The 23,971-nt window shown below is 34.2% G+C and overlaps 1 protein-coding gene across 17 annotated transcripts in view; it reads right to left on the reverse strand.

The window, feature by feature from the left end:
- PICALM (phosphatidylinositol binding clathrin assembly protein) overlaps positions 1-23,971 on the reverse strand; it is a 133,729-nt gene that overhangs the window by 29,024 nt on the left and 80,734 nt on the right. For 5 of the 17 annotated variants that reach the window (XM_069071013.1, XM_069071029.1, XM_069071016.1 and 2 more), the window contains exons 12-14: positions 22,911-23,014; positions 7,304-7,453; positions 3,742-3,822 (exon numbers count right to left, since the gene is read on the reverse strand). In XM_069071013.1, coding sequence (XP_068927114.1) covers positions 3,742-3,822; positions 7,304-7,453; positions 22,911-23,014 — 335 coding nt within the window. The remainder of the gene's footprint in view (positions 1-3,741; positions 3,823-7,303; positions 7,454-22,910; positions 23,015-23,971) is intronic. The other 12 variants (XM_069071021.1, XM_069071019.1, XM_069071020.1 and 9 more) reach the window with 5 other exon arrangements.

Raw genomic sequence — 23,971 nt, forward strand, 5'->3', positions numbered from 1 at the left:
AGACTAAGTGGAGATTTGATAGCTAAACAGTTTAATGAATGTACTACTACCAAAGAAGAAGCAGACAGATATGTCCTGTGTTGTCCCAGAGAGGTTGGTTTGTTTTTTTCCTAGTACAAACAAAAGTTTTCTGACCACCAACTTCCCTACGAGTGAGTGGACTGAGCCACCATTCACACTGAGCATCAATGTTAAGTATTTTATTTTTATTATTTTTTTGCCTTTTTTGGAGGGCAATTGGGGTTAAGCAACTTGCCCAAGATTACACGGCTAGTTTTTTTGTGTGCATGTTGAGTGTCTGAGGCAGGAACCGGAGGCAGGAACCGAACTCAGGTCCTCCTGATTCCGGGGCCGGCGCTTTACTCACTGCGCCACCTAGCTGCCCCAATGTTAAGTATTTTAGCAAGGGCTAGATGGCTAGCAATAGTCAGATTCACTGCAGGATGCATGTTCAACTAGCTAACCTCTAATCTTTTTTTTCTTGTATTCTTCCCCATTCTTCAGTTAACATTTTGATTCTTTAGTTTGTACAATTCCATAGTCACATGATGTATTTTCTTTAAGAAGAGACATTCTTTAGCTTGTCAGAAGTGAGCAACCAATATGGTGAGGAACTAGAATGACATATAAGTTGAATAAAAAAGTAATGATTAGCCCGGAGAAGAAAAAACTTGGGAATGGACACAATTGGGATCTTCCAGTATTTCAAGGACTATCATACAATTAGACTTGTTCTACTTAGTTTCTGAGAGAAGAACCAGTTACAGTGGGTAAAAGTTGAAGAGAAGAAGATACAGGTTCAGACATAATGCGATACTTTTAAAAAACATTATCCCAAACCATCCAAAGTATCCAAAAGTGAAGTAAGCTATCTTGGGGGAAGGGCAAAAGGAAAGGGAAAATTGCTTTTCATTGGAGATATTAAAGCAGAAAAGTTGTATGACCTCTTCTTAAGGATGCTGTACAAGAGATGATTATTCAGATACTGATTGTACTCTAGAAGACCTACAAAGTACTTCTAACTCAGTCTCTAAATATGCAAGAAAGAAGTGGAAATTCTGAGGCTGAATGATTAAAGATATAATGTATGACCCACATAGAATGGGGACCTACATTATCAGGAAAAATCTAAGTCCAGGGTACAATAATAAACATCTTTTCCATTTTTTTTTTTTGGGGGGGGGGTTTGAGAAATTGTTCAACTACAGGGACAAAGCAAATGATTTTAAGTGTCCAAAGTTCAAGTCAGTATATTGATGATGCTGGACTAGAAAGAATGAAATGAAAAGACTGTCATAGCAGGGACTTATGAATAGTTCAAGAAACTTCAAGACAGTGAGGCATGCTAATTTGAATGATTATGTCAAAAGCCCCCTTATACTGGGACATATCATTTGATGTGTATATAACATATAATGAATACTCTACAGGTACAAGAGGTAAACAACTCAGATCTTGTTGAACAATTGCTTAGCCTTTAGATTAAGACCCTTGGGCAGGGTGTAATACATAGGTTCTAGGCATAGGTTAAATACTAAAAGCAATCTGGCACATAATTTTTTAATAATACAAAGAAGAAACGCCTGAATTTACTAGGCCTGTAGATTCAAGATGGTGCATCTGACTCATAAGAGATAAGAAATACATCAAAGTGGGATTTTATTGGGAGTAGTATTGGCAAGGGATAGAAAAATGTACCCACAAAAAAAATTTACCCTACAGAAGTGAGAATAATTCACTCTAAATTCCATTCAAATGTACTCTCTAACTAGAGTTTCCATCCTATTTGTTCCAAAATGCTAAAATTAACATTTAGGTAAATCAATCAATCCTCTTTTTCAGCACCTACAACTGAGAATTTTTATAACTTTAAAGAAGTCAGAATACGGTATGTAGCCAGAATCAACATTTTATTCATTTCCTTATTTTAATAAGCTCAGGGGGATAGGGGGTCATCTTTAAAGATCAGCAGGCACCAATCTGTGAAAGGTAAAGATTAACCCTTACGACTATTCATAGCATAAAGAGAAAGAAAGAACAGTTTTCTCAGACATACTGCCTTAAATTAAGAAACCCTAATATGTAGGCAAAAGCTAAACTAGGCTCAAGAAAGGCAGTCAAGAGCTTCCAAAATTATATACCATTTTGGGATAGTAAATGAGAAGCAGCATCACAGATTTTAATTAAAAGTTAAGCCTCATTATTTTATAAAGTCACTAGAAAAGGATATTCAAAAGTTATTTTAGATTCTCAAACAGAAAGTAAACATAATTGTTTGCTGCCCTTCATTCTCAAAGAGGACCCAAATGACATCACTATGTTGGGGGTCAAATTACAGTGTGTCTGACTGGCTGATCAGACCAATATAAGCTCAGAAGGCTCTACTACAGGTCAGGCACAAATAGTCCATTACAATGGAAACACATAATATTAATATGCCTTCTGTAAATCTCAAATGTGTAACTCATTATCTAATTTGGCTGCAAAGTACTCCACCACTGGAAATTTGTCTCACTCCTTCATATAAAGAAAACCTAGCTATTGATATCCCTATTAAAAAGTTTCTACAATGCATACTAATCAGGTGTACATCATGAAATGGAAGAATTCCATGCACTAATCATAAATACCAATGTTCAATGGAAAAGGACTAGTTAAAAGCTTTTTGAACTGCCAGATTTTTTAAAACTACGTGCAAAGCTGATAGACATAGTAAACCTGGGATTCTAGACTTTGAGCTGAAAAGGACCTAAGAGATCATTAATTCCAACCCCCTTATTTTACAAATGAGAAAACAGAGGCACAGAGAGTTTAATCAACTTGCCCAGCGTCACATAGTTACTAAGAATCTGAATCAGAATTTGAACTCAGGTCTTCTTGACTCCAAGTTCAGGGTCTATGTACTATATCCTTCTTTCTCCTATTTCTACCTTAAGAAATTGTTCAAATATGGATTGTTACCACAGCAATAGAAATCCCATATTATGAATTTCAAAGTGTCAAATGCTATATAGAGAATTAAGGTGGTAATTCTATCAAATGACACAATTAAATTCTTTTAATCCCATTTAAACCCTATCTCAAAGGTAAGGAACATAAGGAAGTCTGATTGCCTGCCAAACTTCAGGAAAGCCTAACAAAGATAAAATACTGTGCACACAATAGGTGCACAACAACAAAAGTAGCACCTTGCCAGAGTTTAAAGCCTAATACAGAGAGGCAAGGAAGCACCAGTGGTTATGAAAATAGCCATGATTCTATGAAACTTGCTTCCCGCTTTCCTAGCCATTATCCCCCGTGGTTTTTCCTTTTTCCCTCCTTACAACTCCAGTGCCACGGATGTTTTAGTAATAACAGACTAATAAATGCACCTGAAATGTGCACATGCTTATTAAATTATAAGACTAAATAAAAAGCATGAAAACTTTAAAAAGTACTTCTAATATATAAGGCTGAATATTTATAAGGCTTGTTTAAACAAGATACTGTTTTGAGTATGTGTATTTAAAATAAAATCTGAAAATGTGTAAATGGTAGGCAGTCATCCATAAAACTAACACATTTTTAACCAAAGCAAATAAAAGGCATGTCAAACCACAGGTCTGTGAAAGCAAAGGAAATAATAAAAAAAAATAAAATGAAATAATTAAATAAAAATTTCCCAAACAAATTAAAGAACTTGGCTTTGAAAAAACTATTACCTACATAACAGGTATATTTTATAGACATACCATTACCTACCTCCAAATAGACCGGCTACAGTAGAGGGCTCATGGCGCACATGAGTAGTATTAGGATAAGCTTGAGGGCCACAAAAAGAATCTGACAAGGCACATCAGGCAACAAAAAAAGCAGAGAAAGAAGAGGAGGAAGAGTTACAGAGAATGGGAAGGGGGTAATTAAAAAAAAATAAGGGTTCTAAACAGTAACTATCTTCAAATTTTAACTTATAAAACAGAACCCAGATTCTATTAGGTATAAAATGTAGGAAGAGGACATATCCATTTAAAGAGAAAGGCCACTGGCAACAAAATTACACTCAGCTAAAAGAAAACAAACAAAAGTCAAGAGCCATGCTTGAAAAAAGAAAAAAACAAACCAACAAAACCAAACTTTTGTAACATTTAAAGGCATTTAAACAAATATCCTTGGCATAATGAATTAGCCAAACTAATTTTTCATTTTGGTGATCATAAAAGTATATGAATGGGTAACTTAGGCAACCTTCAAATTACTTTAAATCCATATACTCATTACTATGTCATAGAGCTCTCACTCTTTTAATAAGGCAATATTTATTATTATGAAACCTGTGATTCAGAACTAATATGAAAAGTAATTTAGGCTCAAATTTTAGTAATTGAGAGTTTATTCAGCTCAAAATATTAATTTTCACACACACCTCCCATTCCCTTGCCAACTTTTCACAAAAAATTAGGGTTGTTTGTTATAATCCCTCATAACAAAATCAGTTAAGTTATGGTCTCAAAGAAACTACCACTTTAAAAAATATATTTTAGTAGTCTTACAATCTCACTCTCAAAAACTAAACTCTTAAATATTCACTACAGGACAGATAGCATACTCTTTAGTACGGGAGTTCTTTACCTTTCTGTGTCATAGACTTCTTTGGCCATTTAGTAAAGTCTAGGGACCCTTCTCAATAATCATAATTGAAGCAAATGCTAATGTATTTTTTCCCCATAATAACCCACAAATCTTCTGAAATCTATCCACATACCCTGTAGGAGTATTTTAACCCAAGTTAAGAATTCCTGTTCCTGAATTAGGATACACTAGGCAGGAGGGAACTGAAATTCTGGGTTCTATTCCATTACTTCTCAATGGTGAGACCTTGGGCAAGATACAAGGTTTGGACCTAATAAGTTGCCTCACATGTAAAAACTATGAATACTCCACAACTAAGCTTTTAGTGTCTCTTTTAGTTCTAAGATCTATGACTATACCTGTTTCAAATAAACTTTTCATTAAACCTACCTAACCTAATTTATATGACCTTTGCTTATCTTTCTTTTCAGCCTCCTTATGTAAAAGATTACTCTTGAAAAACTGGACATAAATGACACATCCTTCTATTCACTTTCATAGGATTTCAGGTGCTTCTTTCTCATTTCTGAACTTCAGTGGGTATGGTTGGGTTAGATGACCTGAGGTCTCCTGAGGCTTTACATTTTTTAGTGAAAATATAACTACATTTTATAAAAAATTACAAATAAGTTATTTTGACTGCCAAATTCACATTTGTCAGTTTAATCAATTCAGATTCTTAGCTAAGCACAACTGAACATTTTGAAAAAAGTAGAACCAACTAATAGCTACATTTTTTTCCATATAGCAATTAAAAAAATGTCTTACTAAAAAATAAATGCACAATAAGACAACCCATGCTAGGATAATCATTCCTATTTAAGAGATATTTTAGTGGCATGCAGAAACCAGCCCTGGACTAGAATGTCCAACTGAGAGGCTTAGCACTAGTATTTTCACTGGCTATGCAATCTTAGGCATTGTATTGAGCTTCAGTATCACCATCTTCAAAAGTGATTTATTAGATGAACTAAGACCTTTTTTTAATTCAGATTCTATAATTTGATTTTACATGTTAGACTTTTAGGAGTTAAGGGTTTTAAAGTGATGGAATTTTAAAATGTCATCTGACATGAAATAAAACTGTTTTATATTTGACATATATATATATATGTTTCAAAGAAAATGCCAAAATAAAATCCAGTAACTCAGTAATCTGACATGGTTGGAAAGGAGGTGTTCTAGATTGTAGTCGTTTTTTTGTTTCCTTTAGAAAGATAAGTGAATGTTAATTCTTTAAATACTATAAGCATTGTTTTTGACAAAATTTAAAACTTTCTCATAGTTTTGCACTGTAGTAAAAAACAAAACAGTATTAAAAGTGGATTTGTTTTTCTTTTTTGACTTACAGTCTTCATTGTAATCAATTGTAATATTCTTTAGCTATATTAGTTATATTAGGCTATCTTTAATGATCATTAGATATATGCCCTAAAACTTGCTTTCTTAAAAAAATTTTTTTTTATCATGAGATCTTAACATTTTAGAGTTAAAAAAAGTTTACAGAGTACATGGTATAATAGCCTCTTTTTTTTTTAATATGATGAACAAGATGAGTCTCATCAATAATAAGTGCCTTGTCCAAGTATTCACAAGAAGTAACAGAGTCAGAATTTGAGCTTAGGTCTTCTAACTTCAAATACAGTACTCTCTTCACTACATATAACTGGCTTGTGTTTCTTTTCAACTGTCAGTCTCAGAAAACAAGAATGTAAAAATATATAACTATTTTTGTTCAATTAATAGATGCCTTTCTGGGGGGGCTGCTAGGTGGCGCAGTGAATATACAGCACCAGTCCTGGAATCAGGAGGACCTGAACTCAAATCCGGCCTCAGACACTTAATACTTACTAGTTGTGTGACCTTGGGCAAGTCATTTAACCACAACTGCCCTGCCTTCCCCCCTCCAAAAAGAAAAAAAAAAAATAGATGCCTTTCTGGAAAAAAAAAAAAAAGATTACTGAATCAAAGGCTAAAGCAATATTTATCTAAGACATTTTCTTATCCTCAAATGTCTTTACTCTCTTTATAATTATCCTTTCATCCATTTTGCAATATTCAAAACGCTGTTATAAAATACTACAAAAATGTTCATTATTATTATTACTAGTACTATTACTCTGCTTCAGTAAGCAATTAAGCCCACTCTCACTGGCATTTACCTTATGGGGAGTCAGTCATCTTGTGAACTTCTTATAATATTACTACTAAAAACTATTAATGCCAACTTGTGCTTTTGCAACTATAAGAACATACTGGATAACTTACTAGTTTGTTTTTTTTTTAACTTTCAGGTTTATGGCAGAACTAGACATTTTAGGCTAGAAGTTTCTACATACCAGATAACTAAAACTTTTTTTCATAATATAAACAAAATAGAAGTTTAAACTGAAAATGATTATGTTTAAGGCAAACTGTATCTTCTGGTTGTGTGCTGGGGTACTACAATACACTATGTGACAATGAATTCAAAACAACAAAAAAACTTTTTAATTGACAGGCAGTCACTTTGCTTATATTAAGTGGAACTAAAAACTAATACTACACTTTTCAAAAAGTAGCTTTATTCCTGTTTATCTACTTTTATGTTTTGTCAATGAAAGTTAAACTAGTTATGGCACTTTTTTAAATTACCAAGAATATTTAGACAATATAAACAGTAATTGGGGGGAAAATATGTTAAATAGTACTTTACCAACAAACATTTCATGAGTAGGTGTCCTAGTAGTAAAAGTGGATACATCTGAAGAAATGGGGAGGTGAACATCACCACTAGATTTTGTGAGGAAAGGATTTAAGCTTGGAATGGCATCATCAACAGCATCTACAGTAGCAGAAAAAGGATCTGTGTAGTCCGAGTAGGTTAGAGCAAAATGAAGAAAGGAAGTAAATGAATTAGTATTGGAATTAGTCAACAGGTTCATTTTAAGTGAAAAAAAAAAAAGTAGCTTCATTATTTCTAGTTTAATCTTAAGTACTCAGATATTGAAATCAACAAAAGGAAAAAAATAAATTTAGTAATTCACTTTAATATAAATCATCTGTGCACTCACCATGGACTTAAGTTGTCACTATAAGCAGCTATATGTTAGGGACAGAATCTCTGACCTTAAGAAGCTTATAATTAAGCATTACAAGTCAGCCTTAAGCACATACAAACATAAACATCTGAGAAAAGGAGGGTGTGGATTAATGGCAAATGAACTGGCTCTGAATGTTGAAATCTTGAAAGAGGAGGTAAACTTCTAATTACAGGAAAAAGAACAACAGGATTGTGATTCAGCAAGTAAGAATGTACAAAATAGAGACTTGTAACTTGGAGAATAAGCTGAGCCAACATAGTAGAGCAGAGAGTACACTAAACTAAGAGGTAGAAGACACAGGTACAAATCCTGGTTTTATCCTTATTAGCAGTGTAACTTTTGGCAAGTCACATGGGGACTTAGCTTCATCATCAGAAAAATGGGTTGGACTAGAGGTCCCTTCCAACCCTTAAAAAAAATCCTTGAAGAACATGAAGAGACTAGGGAGACAAGTGACCTTACGGACAATTGTATTCAAAACTCCTGCAAAGGGTAGTTTTGGTAGTCTGTCTCTTTCTTTATATGTGTAAGTATTTATATATGTATGTATATATGCAAATTTGTCAAATTTCCACATCCAAAATTATACAAGCAATAGGAATATGCAAATTCTCTACCAGTATATTTTAATCATTCCAATTAGATAAAACTACTCCATGAAATGGTTTAAAATTTAAGGTTCTAGAAGTAGAACTAGGAAAAAGGGTAAGTAAATAAAAGCTCAATTTTGAACACCATTCACAAAAGTAAATTGAGCATATTATTTTTCTAAGGGTTCTGCTCTCACCATGCTTGTTTCTGCCCAAAGTAATATCCCCTTGGAGAATTTTCTCATAATTCTATATACTATCTAGATATTATAATCTCAATAGTATGCCATAATTTAAATATCTATTTCATTTTCAATTAATAAGCTCTATTTCCTCTATCTCCCACTCTCCATTTTTACAAATTGGAAAAGAGGAAAGAAAAAAATCCTTGTAACACTAGTGTATAGCCAAAAACAAATGGCCATATCCAAAACTGCATTTCTCATGCTGTACCCTGAGTTCTTTATCTCTCTTGTAGGAGGTGAACAGCAGGCTACATTATTGGTCCTTTGGAAACATAATTGATCACCACATTTAGGGATCTTAAGTTGTCTGGCTTAACAATATTTTTGTTACTATAGAACTTGTTTTCCTGGTTCTGTTCACTTCATTCTGTATCAGTTCATGAAAGTCTTCCATACATCTCTGAAGCCGTTCTTTTATCACTTTTGACAATGTGCACTCCCCTTAGTTTGAAGTTCTTTGTCACTATAAAAAGAGATGCTAAGAAGTATTTTTGTACAGAAGTACCTTTGCTCTTTTTTTTTTTTTTATCTCTTTGGGGTATAACTAGTTCAAACAGTATACATATTTTACAGACTTCTGGGGAAGAGTTACAAATTGCTTTCCATAATGGGGAGAAGAAGAAATTTTTTCATAAACAAACATGAAAAAATGCCTTGAATCACTAATAACCGGAGAAATGTACATTAAAGCAATGCTGAAATTCTACCTCACACCCATCCTTGTTTTGCCACCTTCCTTATCTAATTAAAAAGGCCTCTTAATTTATTCGCACTGCATGTAGGAGTGTCAAAGGGAATAAGAATTATAAATACATGCTCACTATGTGCCAGGCACTGTGTTTAAGTTCTTTACAAATATTATCTCATTTTATCCACACAGTTACCCTGGGAAATAGGTGCTGTTATTATCCTCATTTTACAGTTAAGAAAACTGAGGCAAATAAAGTTTAAGTGATTTGCCCAGGTCACTGGATTTGAACTCAAGTCTTCCTGACTTTGGGCCCACCATTCATTAAATCACATAGCTGCCCCCACACCACAGATAATGCTGGATTTTAATTTTAGATAGATAATATTTGTCATATCAAGGAAAGGTACACTTAATCCTATGCTTTTCATTATTTTTCACAGAAACAAATGTTCTATTAAAAGCTTTTTCTACATCACTGATATAATTATGTGGTTTTCATTGTTCTTATTAATATTTTATATTTGTAGTTTTCCTAACATTTGTGTATAAAACCAACCTGATCAAAGAGTATAATCTTTTTGATATGTTGAAGGAGCAGTCTCTGCATGAATATTTCATTTAAAATTTTGTGTATGCATTAGAGATATTTGTTGACAGGCATTTTTTTTTTTTACTGTAGTTTAGGCATGAAGATAATATTTGTGTCATAAAAAAAAGTATTTGGTAGTATCTGATCTTTTCCTTTTTCTGCAAATAGATTTTTTTTCTTTTTGGAGGGCAATTGGGGTTAAGTGATTTGCCCAAGGTCACATGGCTAGTTTTTGTGTTAAGTGTCTGAGGCCAAATTTGAACTCAGGTCTCCTGACTCCAGGGCCAGTGCTCTATTCACTGCGACATCCTAGCTGCCCCTGCCAACAGATTTATATTACTGGAATTAACTGTTCATTGAACGAATTTGTGTATCTGTCTGGTCTTGCTTTGTTCACCCCCCCCCCCCATGGAGTTATTTAAATTCCCTTTTTCTTGCTAATCTGTGCACTTTACATCTTTTGTAAATATTCATCTATTTCCTTTGTTTTGTTGGCATATGGTTAGGGTAAATCATTTTAGGTAATTTCCTTGATTTACTTTTCATTTGTTGTGACCATTTTCATTTTTGGTACCATCAGTTTAGCTTCTTTCTTTTTAAAAGTTAATTTAGCTAGTATTTTTATTTATTTTGTTTTGTTTCCCCCTTTAAAAAAGCCAATTCCTAATTTTATTAATTCAATAGGGTTTTTGGGTGGGTTTTTTTTTTTTGGTTTTTGATTTTATTACTCTTCTTTGATTTTCAGAATTTCTCCTATGATGTTTAATTGGTGTTTTTTTTAACTTGCTGATTTTCTAATTCTTTAGTTGCATGCACAGTCACTAATCATAATCTCTTTTGCTGGTAAAATCCTTTAGAGATAGAAATTTTCCCCTATGGATTATACTAGTTGTACCCCCAAAAGTTTTGGTATAGTTTCTCATTTTTAATTATCTCCTGTTTCTATGACTTGTTCTTTGACCAACACATCATTTATATTTTAGTCCCCAATAAATTTTTAATCCTTTCTCCAATGGCCTTTTATTGAAAATAATTTTTGCACTAATAGAGTATAATATTTGTTTTTCTACCTTTATTAATGAGATTTAATTGCCCTAATATAGATAACACACACGGTCCTTTCTACTCAAAAAAAAAAAAAAAAACAGAGGCCACTAAACTATACATAAGGATACCTGACGGTGCATATTGACTTAGAAAACTTCATATCCTAATTACATTTTAATCTTGTTTAGGTTACACTTGGCAGTTTTGCAGGTTGCAGGCCTGCAGTCCACATGTTTGACACCTATGATTTAGATGTTTTATACCATTTAGTTAATTTAGATAAAGTATCACTATTCGTTCTTTATCTATGGTACCTTCAAGTAAAATGTAATTTTCCTGTTTCTTTTAATCAAGTCCATTTTTTGCTATTGCCTCGTCTGAGATCATGATCACTACCTCTGCTTTTTTGAGTTCAGCTGATATATAACTGATTTTACTCCAGCCCTTTATTTGTGTGAATCTTTGTTTCAAGCATTTTTTTATCAATAAAATAGTGTCATATTCTAACTTCTAATCTTTTTAATTATCTTCTATTTTGTGTGTGAGATTCACCCAATTCAGGTTATCAGTTTTTATTTTTAATCACATTTCCTTCTATCCTATCCTATCACCCTTTTCCCTCTGCCCCCCCACTCCAGTTGTGAAATAAAAGGAGTGTACTTAACACTAGAGATATATAATTAGAGCAGTTTTTACTCAGTTGTTCTCTTTTCCATCCCTAATCACAGGTTTTTGATCTTTCTTTTCAATTGCCCCTTAACCATCCACCCTATAGCACTAAATTTTCTTTTGCTTAAGGACTAATCTCTCACCAATCCTATCTCTCCCCCAATTCCCTCCTTAAATTTTCGTTACCTCTCTCAAGTTCACTCATATTTCTTCAAGTAGTTCTACAAACTTGGGGCTGGGGAGTGGAGGAGGAATGGGTTCTACCCTCTTTTGATTGGTTCAGATCAAAGTAAGGTTCAAGTGAGATACACTGTCCTTAACACTTTTCAGCATAGTTTTCTTTAATCTTATGCACCCAAATTATGGAAAATAGGTAAATTTCTCAACCTTTCCTCTTCCCTTAAATATAATTCTCTTCAGGGACGGCTAGGTGACCCAGTGAATAGAGCATTGGCCCTAGAGTCAGGAGGACCTGAGTTCAAATGTAGCCTCAGACACTTAACACTTACTAGCTGTGTGACCTTGGACAAGTCACTTACCCCCCAACTGCCCCACCTTTCCCCCTCTAAAAAAATTTTATATATATAAATCCTTTTCTCTTCTCCCTTTCCTTCTTTTAAGAAGATAAAAACAACAAAATCATTTCAAGCCCTTAATCTTATTTAATACCTCCCAAGACTCTAGACATAAGAATTCTAAGAAGATATTAGGTTTCTCTCTTTCTATTAAAATGTAAATACTTAATTCTTGTAAAGTCCATTCTGAGTGCTCAAAAGTATTTGCCATTTTGTTTCTCAAGAGCCATGTTTGCACTTCAAAGTTTCTATTCATCTGTGGTCTTTTCCTCAGAAAAGTTCAAGTCCCATTCTCCTCCTCCTATGAGATTATGCTTAGTTTCTGGGCATAAATTGTTTTTTGTTGTTGTTGCAAAAATGTATAATTTTGCAATACCATATTCCAAGCTCATTTTTTATGGCAGTACCTGTCATCTGACCATGGCTCCTCAATAATTGATCTTTTCTTTCTGGCTGCTTATAGTATTTTTCATTTGACGGAAGCTCTAGATTTTTGCCATGATGAACCTCATAGTTTTCATATTAGGGTTGCTTTCCAGATTTGGCCAGTGGATTACTTCTAGTTCAACTTTGTTCTCTGGTTCTAGGTTCTAAAAGGTCCAGGCAATTTTCCTTTATGATTTCTTGATACCAAAGGTCTATTTTTTTGTCATAGATTTTAGGTACTATTATGATTCTTCAATGATCTCTCCTTTATCCGTTTCCTTGAGCAAGTTGCTGTTTATATAAGGAACTTTATATTTTACTTCATTGTTTTCCTTTTTACTTTGTTTCAATATTTTTTATTGTCTCTTGGAATCAACGATTTCTTTTTGGTGTACTTTAATTTTCTCAGATGGGTAAGATTTTGTACCTCTTGTACTAAGCTGTTAATTCTCCAAGTTTCTGCTGTAGCACCTCCCAATTCTTTTCTCATCCCCCCTTTTAAAGTCTTGTTTCATTTCTTCTAGGATGTCTAATTGCTCTTGTTCCCATGTTTTATTTTACTTGGAGGTTTTGCTTGTAGCTTTGCAAAGAAATCATCTTCACCAGGGCTGGGGTCCTAGGAATCCCAGGTTCCATAATACCTCATCATCATGGATATATTTTTTGTTTACTCATTCTTCCTGGTTGGCTAAATGAATTAGTACTTTTTGTTAAGGCGATGCTGGGGCCTTATTTGGTCCTGATCTGTATTCTCTGCTGCTGATTTCTTTAGATATTTATATTCCTCAAGAATCTTAGGGGTAGTTCATGCCTGGCATCTATAAACTTTCAAAGGGCTCTAATTGGTCTAATTTATGTTGAAGTCAGATTGGTACCCTCCTAGAGTAAGTTGTGCAAGCACCAGACCATAGCTTGGGTCTGGATGATACTTCAAATTCTACCTATCCCCTACCCCAAATGAAACTCCAGCTGCTGAGCCCAGTCTCTGTCAACTAACCAGAGAGCTGTGTAGACTCAAATTGACAAAATTGCATGTTCCCCTTGGTCTGAGCTCCCTGTACTTATTATTACTCAGTTACTAACCTCAGCCTTGGTGTATGGACTAAATCCCTGATTGTGTCCAAAGGTCAGAGACACTCAGCAGTCTCTCCTTTCTATTCCTGCTTCTTTTGTAGTATAAAGCTTCAGTCCCAGTTCCCAACAGATCTGTGACTGGTCCTTGCCCTAGTATCCAGCCACAAGCACCAGTCTCAGTCCATGGGGCATCCATGACCCAGAACCAGTCTTAGCGCAAAAAACTACTAGCTAGCTCCTATTCCTGTTCCCCCACAAAATACAAACCTATGCCCAGTTTATGCTAGTTATGAGACACTGTTTTTTACTCTTGTTCACATCAACTGGTACAAGACCAATCTCCCTTCTGGAAGGCTCTCTGTTAGTCTTCATTGGATATCCCTGTCCTTAATGCCTACAAGACTCTGTCTATGCTGAGCTTGGCTAAAAAACAATCCATTGAATAGAAAGAAAAAAATTAATTAATTAATTATTACTATATGTCAAGAACTATGCTAAAGCTATTTCTTTGATCTTCACAACGACCCTGGAAGTAGGTATTATTATTATTCCTATTTTAAAGTTGAAGAAACTGAGGTAGACAAATGGCTTTACCAGGGTTATATAGCTAATAAGAATCAGAGGCCAAATTTGAATATAGGTCTTCCTGACTCAAGACCTGGCACTCTATTCACTGTACCATCTAGCTGTTGGGGTACTTGACAAGTCTTTTAAAAGGCTAAGAGTCATTCTGTCCTTGTCTATGCAGCTTCTTCACCCTGTAGTATTACGTTATAAAGCAGACCAGATGTGACCATGGCAAAGAAGTCCCAGAGATAAGTATGATGAGCATTATTTCTTCTTTACAGAAGAGGAAGCCAAATCAGAGAAATCAGGTGATTTTCCCACATTCACACTGCTTTTAGGCATTGAAACCAGAACCTGAACCATGAACCAAAGTCCATGACTCCAAGTTCTGGGATACTTTTCACTATACCACAATGTCCCCTCTCCTGGCAGAAAGTGTACAAGGATGAAGAAATATATTCCTTTAGCTAAGAAAAATACTTTTTACCAAATACATTTTACAATATGATAAAGTTACTAGTTACCAAAGTGACAGCACCTGGGATTTTTAAATTCCTCACATACTAATTAAGGGAAATAATATAAAAAAACAACCAACCCTCCCCCTCCAAACACACACACATTTAGACACCCTGAAGTAAATATACATCAGAGCTCTCCCACACATCAAGAAATAAACATTGGGGAGGCTAGGTGGTGCAGTGAATAGAACACCAGTCCTGGAGTGAGGAGGACCTGAGTTTAAATCCAGCTTCAGACACTTAACCCAAAACTAGCCATGTAACCTTGGGCAAGTCACTTAACCAATTCCAATTGCCCTACCTTGCCCCTCCAAAAAGAAAAAAAAAAAAAGGAAATAAACATTAATTCTCAGGCACCTAAAAAAATAAAACAAAACCATAATATGTATTTCCATTATAGTCAAAGCCATTAACTTTAGCTATAGTTAGAGAAAATAGCTCTCTACCGCCAGAATGATCCTTGATTTTTTTAAGTGAATAAATTTAATTTCTCTAACACCTTTTCTAAAGCTTCCCCAGGTTAATGACTCCTCAGGGTACAGTGATGGCCAGCTTACAACTTGTTCATTTCCTACCCTATCTCCCAGAGAGAAAAAGTGTATGTGCTGTTTCTGTTTGCATGTGTTTAGAGTCAACTAGGGAATGGAGAAAGCCAACCTGGAAAATCTGAGGCATATAAACACAATCCATATTGTACCACAAATATTTTACTTCATCTGTGATACATTAGCACTAGTTACACTAAAACCAGAGACATGATCTCAGCAAATTTATGCTTGCTATTCTAAAAAGCAAAAGACATTTGGTGATTTTCTCATTGATTCTCAAAACTTTAACATTTCTATACTATGAAAAGCTGTCTTCAAATAAAAACATTTAAAAACTTTTACAAGGTAAACAGCCTTTTTTATCTAAATCAAATATAACAACAGCAATGTTACTATCTTTTTCATAGGCTCTGAGTCTGGTGTAGAAATTTACATATTTGTATTTATGTAATTATGCCTTGATTTCAGAACCATTAGAAATATTTTTAGGTTTTAAGTATTAAGACCTGACTTGAAATCTCTGCTGATGAAACCTCCTAAGTTTTAGAACTGATTACAATGAATTTTCATTGTCATAAAAGTCTAATTTTTGAAGAACTGCATGAAAACTATACTAACAAGTCTACTAAGTGAATAAAAATGACGTTTCTATAGATATTCTGTAATTCTCTTTCAAGAATTAGCTGCACTGATGCTTTTCACATATTAGTATTCAAAGAAGTGCTTGTTTTGACTGAAGAACATTTTATCAAAAATGAAAGACTCATTAAGAATGTTGTAAAAACTACAGGAAAGCCTCTGTTCTTGTTTTCATGCCCATTGTTATACTGCAGAATTAATGCTTCACACAGAAGCACTGAAACTGTTCTGTTCAACTTTTTTTTCCCTTTTCCTATCTTAACATTTGCTTTTGGGATCTTCATTAAGGCACCGGTGATTTGAATTTGACTGTATTTTCAGATAATGGCATTTTCACCCATCACAGGCAAGAGGAAAATAACTCAAAATTTAAAGAAACCAGTATCATGACCATACATTGTTGCATGCTGTCTTAGTAAAGCTCAAATAACAGGTATTTACATGATTTCATGGTTACCCAACCTAGTTCTGTCACTTAAAAGTGATACTGTTTTTTAAAAAACTCATTTTTGTCTTTTTAAAAGTTCAAGAACTTTAATAAAAAGAAAGTTTCCATATATATATAATAGCAGCACTTATGGCAGCAAAAAAAAAAAAAAAAAAGGAAACAAAGTAGATAGCCACCAACTGGAATATGGCTAAAAAAAAACCTGTGGTATGAGTATACTAGAATATTACTGTACTATAAGATATGATAAATACAGAGAAGATGAAAAGATTTACATGATGTGATGGTAAGTGAAAAAAAAAGTCAGGAAAACAAACAATGTAAATTCTAAGAACCACAAACTATCAGAAATAAATGTTGTAAAATTATGAAGAACACATATGCCAATATGAGAAGATACCTTACTCTCCTTTGCAGAGATGGAACATGCACAGGTTTACAATATTACATATATGTTCAGATTTTTAGATGTACTGATATGTTGTGCTGATTTTTTTTCATTTTCCTTTTTTTCCATAAAATATTCTTTATTACATAGGATGGCACTCTGGCTGTAGGTGGGATGGGAGGATGATTTGGAGGAAATTTAGGTGATATAAAAACAAAAGATATTAAGAAGATTTCATTTTTTAAAAAAGCTCATTTCCTGAATTTCATAAACTACATAAATTAGGACAATCTCTAAGCACCCCCTCAACTTAGAATGCTCTTCAGCTTACAAAAATCTAAAAACTAAAACCTCTTGAAATTTTCTTAGAACCATATTACTTTTGTATCGCCATCCTTGTAGCCAAATATCATTAATAAATGAAATGCCTTGAAATGGCAAGATAAGTTTCTACTGGTTCTTCTAACTCTGGCTGTGGCGAAGCCCATCTTCCCCCCACTCCCTCCCCAAATTAAGACTAGAGTCAGCTTTGGTAAATATGTAATAATATAAATTAAAAATTTTTTTGTATTGGTGAATAAAGGAACCCAGATAAATAATCCAAAATAGGAAAGATGTGACTGATGTAATGCATTTATGTAGCTTTTAAGAAAAATTACTCTAAAGACTGAATATACCATATTTGTTCCTAACAGTTAACTTCCAAATAGTAACCCTGTGCTCTTATACTACATATGCCATAAATTCTTCGCACACATTGTTTACCGATATCATGTAATTACAAACAGGATCTACTCTACTACTTACACAAAGCATTCCAGACATAGCAAAATAATCTTGAGAAACACTTCAATACTTCCATAAATCTGTGACCTCATTAATGTGGGTATCCCTTCCAATGTGCAGACCACAAGCCATATGTATACCAGTACATATAAATCTACTCCATGACCTCCTAAAAATCCTCCACAAAGGATCCACCCATTGGGCTACAGGACTTTCCAAGCACATCTCCTTGTTTTAGGCATTACATTTTTAGGCACAAGTTCTCTTTTATTATTAATCTTCATAGTAACCTGGCATGATTCTGATATATGAGCAACAGTGGAAAAAGGAAAAGGAAAAACCCTTTTGCTTTAGTCAATTTAATGCTTTTTTGAAGTCAACAAATAATAGTACATTTTATTTTCTTACATCTTTCATCCAACTATAAAACCTCAAAGATGTAGTATGCTATTTGCAAAAGCTTGTTTGTTCCTTTCTACTTTCATCAAGGACGTCCTTGATACATAGATTCTTAACAAAGATTTCGTACAGATGGGAAAGTAATGTGTCAGTAATTACTAATAGTTTCTTGGTCATTTAAAAATAAATAATAAAAGCCATGTTTCTTCCCTGTATTTGGTATCTTTCCCCTTCAGATATCTTGAAAACAGACAAGTAAGCACTGTCAAAATTGTCCCCTCTAGCATAAGCTTTCTCTGTATATACCTTGTCTGGTCTAGTTATTCTTCCTATCTTTGTCTTCCTTGGGGTTCCTTCATGTAAAACATTAAAACACGAGATAGTAGAACATAAATCTGGTGACTCCGCTATCAAGAATGGTGAAGAGAATTCTAACATATTATCTTTATTGATCTTTTGCATTATTTGGTCTGTTTAGTCGTTTTTCTTGACCACCTAGTTTCATGCTTAAATACCTCCAAGATGATCTAACTTCAGCGATCTCTTGCCAAGCGTTCTGCATACTTATTTTTCCCTCCACAGCTTCTTATTCTTTCAGGTGGCAACACTGCTACTGTTCATGGCCTACACTATCTTCTACTATAAAATATTACAAGCAAGTTAATATTCAAAAATGGTGTTGCCCTTTGCTCCCATGTGATTGAGTTCTCAGTGGCGGTTACAGATTTACATCCCTTCATTTTCCTTTAGAAATAGTGATATGTGGATATGTTTTATCCATTTTTGTTTCAAAAGCAAAAATAGACTTGCTTCAATAGATCGGGATGAAGTTATGACTTAAACTACAAATCACATATGCTCATTTGGGATTGATTTTGATATTTATTCTAAATTGATGATTTGACTACACATAAGATAGATGAATTATACATTTTTTACCACATCTCTTAGTAATTTCCTTTGGTCAAGAAATTGTAAATTTGAATTTTTAAAAATTTCTTTCATTGTCTTCCCCATCCACCATCTCCTAACTCTTGAGGTATTTATGATATACAGGCAAGAGGTTTTGTAACCTGAACTCTGAACTTCTCTCCTTTCTTACTCCTAAACCATGTTTTCCAACTTTTTTGCTTTTCAATTATCACCATGTCTACCTTTTTTGTTCAAGTCACACTTGAAGTATAGGTTTATTTAATCTGGATGGTCCATTATAGAATTTTTCTGCCTTTTCTTCCTCTGCATCAGGTACTTGGACAAAAGGTGCAAATGCCTTCAGAAAGGTCTTCTGGCTAATGTTTATCATGAGTGATATATAATGAAGTCTCCTTTGACTTACGATAAAACAAACTCTACTAATTCCTGGCATAGCTGAACCACTATATTCTATAGTAGTAAAAGATCTAGATGATAATACAAATGCTGGGCAGACTGACTGTTGATTATCTTTGAAATACCTTGGAGAATAGGAGAGAAACTACAAGGATTGGAAAAAGACAATACCTTCTCATTTTCAAAAACAAAAATGAAGATAATGGAGTCTGCTAAGTATAGGTCAGTATGGTTGACTTATACTGATGGGAAAATTCTGAATAATAATTAAAGGTATTGTTAGTAAACATCTAGAAAGAGAAGCTGCAATCACAGCAAACTAGCATTATTTCATCAACAAAAGAGTCTAACCATTTCATTTTAACCCCATTTGCTGTTGTTTTTCTTTACAGATCAGGGAAACTGCAGAAATAGCTTACTTAGTTTCTAACAAAGTATTTAACAAAATATCTCATGCTCTTTTTGTAGAAAAGAAGGAAGAAAAAGGCTAGATCATTATGCAATTCTGTGGATTTATAATAGCCTGAACAGCTGGATCAAAACACAAGTTATTGGGGTGGCCAGGTAGCACAGTGAGTAAGAGCACCGGCCCCAGAGTCAGGATGACCTGGGATCGAATCCGGACTCAGACACTTAGCACCCACCCAGAAATAACTGGCCATGTAATCTTGAGCAAGTTACTTAACCCCAACTGCTTAGGGGCGGCCAGGTGACGCAGTAAGAGCCCCGGCCCCAGAGTCAAGATGACCTGGGATTGAATCCAGGCTCAGATACTTAGCACCACACCCAGAAATGACTGGCCATGTAACCTTGAGCAAGTTACTTAACCCCAATTGCTTAAAAAACACAGACACACACACAAGTTATTAATGGGTAAATGTCAATATGAAGGAGATCTATAGTATAGTGCCCCAACCACTAGTGTTAGTCTTGTACTGTTTATTCTACACTTGGGTAAAAGTAATGGTGATATAACTACTATACTGGCCGATTAAAAAAGCTTGGGGGGAATACCTAACACCTTAGATGACAGGATCCAAAAAATATCAAGGCAGACTACAACAAAGGCTGGATATAAGATAATATTTAATAGAGATAAGTATATAGTCTTGGGGTTAAAGAAATTAACATTTCTAAAGCAAGAGAGGAGACATTACATCAATCAATCTAAAAAGTTCTGGTAGACTGCAAGACCAATGAGTCTGACAGAGCAGACTCTATAGGTCACAGTGTACAGGACCAATATAACATTTAGAAAACTGCTTAAGAAGGACATCAGTAAGCTGGAGAGAGCACTGGAGAACAACCAGGGCAGTAAAGAGTCTTGAGTGCAAGGCATGTATTGACTTGGCTGAAGAAACCTGAGGTCTTTGGCCCAGAGAAGACTAAAGAAAGACATATTAGCTATCCTCAAATAATAGGATTGCCACCTAGAAATGGTTAAGTCTTCTGCCTGGTCTGTGCAGGTAAAAACAGGAGTAAAAGATGGAAGCTTCAAAGAAGTAAATTTAAATAACGTGCAATATAAAGATAAAATTCCTAAAAATCAGATGTATAAAGACATGAAATACATTTCCTCAGGAGGTAGTGCCTTTCTTTTCCCTGAAGATCATAAAGCAAAGGCTAGAAAACTTGTTAGTTATGTCTTGGTACAAACTGGAATGGATGGCTTCTGAGGTCTCTGACAACAAAACTATTCTTCCATTTTTTTCTTGGAATTCCAAACATCTACCATTTCGTAGGTGCTTCATAAATCAATGTTGAATGAATTCCTTTATTAGATACTGTAAGTACTGCCTCTGAATCATTCATCTATGTACCTCTAACTTCTTTTTGCCTCCTGGTAAATGCAAAGACTAATACAGGTTCATAGGTTTTGAGAATGAAAGAACTTCAGAAATCTTGTCTGACATCTCATTTTTCAGATAAGGAAAGTGAACCCTGGAGGGTTAAATGATTTAACTAAAACCACCTGAGAAGTAAGACACAGGCTTAAAACCAGGTCTTGTGACTCCAAATTAGTGACATTTTCCCCCTTTATAATCTAAATAATCTTATCAGATTCAGCTTCTCCTACAGTATTGCCTGTTCATATGTCACTGGACACAGATTTTATATTTAAAGTACCAATAGCTAAGCTTTTATTTATGGATGGCGTAGAAGCTATCATTGTTACAATATCTAGTCCCCATTCTGCTACTTTGCCACTGTCATTACAGAAGTGGGGAAAAAAGGTCTAACAAGATGAAGGGACATTTTCAATTTTTGTTTTCTTTCAGAGACTGCCAAAGGGGAAAAGTCAGCTAGTAATCAAGTGGCCAGCTGACTGGTAATAAACTTGCTTGCCTAGGTTGGTTTTCAAAAAGCAGAATATGCTTCAACCATATTTAAAGCCTTTCAAGCATCACAGATACTATGTGCTCTTTGCCAAAACATGACAGAGTCCAGACAATTTCATGTAACAATAAAACACAACAGCAGCATTTTACAGAAGCAAAAATTACCTACTACTAAATGAACACTGTAAGTTCTCCAGTTGTTTTTTGTTTTTTTTTAAAGGTGGTAGGCACCTTTAAGGATAAGGAAAGAAAGTTGGAATAATTCATACAAGTATTTCAGATCCAAAAAGATTTACAAGGAAAACAATAGATTAGGTATCATTTCTAATCTTTGTGCTATGAAAAATTAGGAATGTTGGTTTATGAATTCAGATCTTATTGGTGAAGTAACAATATTTGAAGACAGCATGTACCATAGCTCTTTACTTAGACATCACATATCTTTTGTTTCTTTCTTTCTTTTTTTTTTTTTTGCTTTTTGGAGGGGAGAAGGCAGGGCAATTGGGGTTAAGTAACTTGCCCAAGGTCACACAGCTAGTAAGTGTTAAGTGTCTGAGGCTGCATTTGAATTCAGGTCCTCCTGACTCCAGGGCCAGTGCTTTATTCACTGCGCCACCTAGCTGCTCCCACATATCTTTTCTTGATGTTTTCTTTCCCTCCATCTATATAATATAATGTAGCTTAGGACAAAAAAGTAGTTAAAAACTTGCTGAAGAATGTTAGACAAAGTACTTTAAAATATACATCTAAATCCCTTTTCCTGTAAAATCCAGAAAATCTATAATCAAGTTTCCTTGAATATTAAAGTAAGTCCCTATATATTAAAGATCCGCAACTACTTCTGATTTATAAGAGCCAAGAATTATTTCAACAGCCATTATTAACCTGTCAGTCTTAATTAAGCAAACACCTGAAACAAAAAGCAAGTCACTGCTATTCATTCACTAGAACATTATGGCAAACATTTAGTTAAAACCAACTGTGTTTTACTATTCATACAGTATTTATATAATCTTCCAGTTTTTCCCACAGGCAAATTTATTCTTGATTAGCAAAAAGGCTCACTTCTCTTTAAATTATGGGTAAGGCTTAATTGAACAACTAAACTTTCTTTTAACAAGACAAACTTAATGTAACATAAAAAATTTTCTATCATATTTCATCTTACTTTATTCTATAATTTAATCTAGGCCAATACATTATAAGCCAATTATCTCCAACACAATTGTTTTTTTAACATCGCCCACATTCCCATCTATAAAATTAAACCAAAATCACAGAGAAAAAGCAATAGGAGAGACTAAAAACAACTTATACAATGTTCCATGTAGAATTCACTGACTACTTACCTCCCCATGTACTTGCTACCTGAGGTGCAGTTGATAAAGAATGTACAGATGGATGAAAACTTGGCTGTTGCAAATCAAGTAGATCATTTGGCAGCTTTGATGTGCTAGAAAGAGAAATTTCAGGAAAATATTTTATTGTCTAATGCGTGCTTTGCTAGAGTTGCGCATAAATTAAATATCAAGAGAATAAAGGACACTTTAAAATGTACAACTAAAATTCTCCAGTATGCAGAAGAAGTCATGAGGGATGAGATAACTTTAAAATAAAGCCACATTATATACTAAATAGGCATATCAACAGTATGTAGCAGTTTATATTCAAGACCATAATCTATAATAAAACTACTATGACCCTTTAAAATATCAATGTCTGCCCTCCCTCAGCCCAAACCTTGAAATATAATGGATTCCTCATTGAGCATAAATTACTATACTGGATATTTTAACTACCAAAATAATTACCCATATAAATTTCCTTAAGGCAAGATTGAATTCCAAAACCTTTGATCACATTCAAAACTGGGCCCTCTTATTTTAAAAAAGAAGTTAATGCCTAGTTACATGAGTAGCCTACAAAAATTCCTACTAAAAAGGTGATTTTAAAAGTAATTTGTTAGAGGACAGAGAGAAGGCTGATTCTGAAAAACATATGAGAAAAGAATAGGTAGTATTCGGGGATATCCCAACCAAAATATAAGAATTTTGCTCAAAATGTAAGCATTTAAACAAATATAAACATTAGCTTCTCTAGGTCTCAGTTCCTTCTTTTTTATGAAATGAAATTAAACCCCATCAAAGAAACAAGGCCTTGAGAGTTGAAAGACCTTAGATGGTTACCCAGTCCAACTCCATTTTATAAGATGTTCAAACTGAGGCCCACAAAGATTTAGTATCAGTCTCTACTGTAAGAGATTTTCCTGCATTAAAAAATCTCTAACTTTCCTCAGAACTCGGAAGACTAGTGCTATCTTCTTAAGATGCCTTCCAACCCTCTTAGCAAAGAAGTGACTCAATAGAGATACAGAATGAAACATACATTTTCATATAAGGAAAACGCAGAT

This window comes from Petaurus breviceps, unplaced genomic scaffold (genome assembly GCF_028583685.1).
Source record: "Petaurus breviceps papuanus isolate PSGF00001 unplaced genomic scaffold, PetGlider_PUasm1.0 90823, whole genome shotgun sequence".
In the NCBI taxonomy this organism is placed as follows: Eukaryota; Metazoa; Chordata; class Mammalia; order Diprotodontia; family Petauridae; genus Petaurus; species Petaurus breviceps.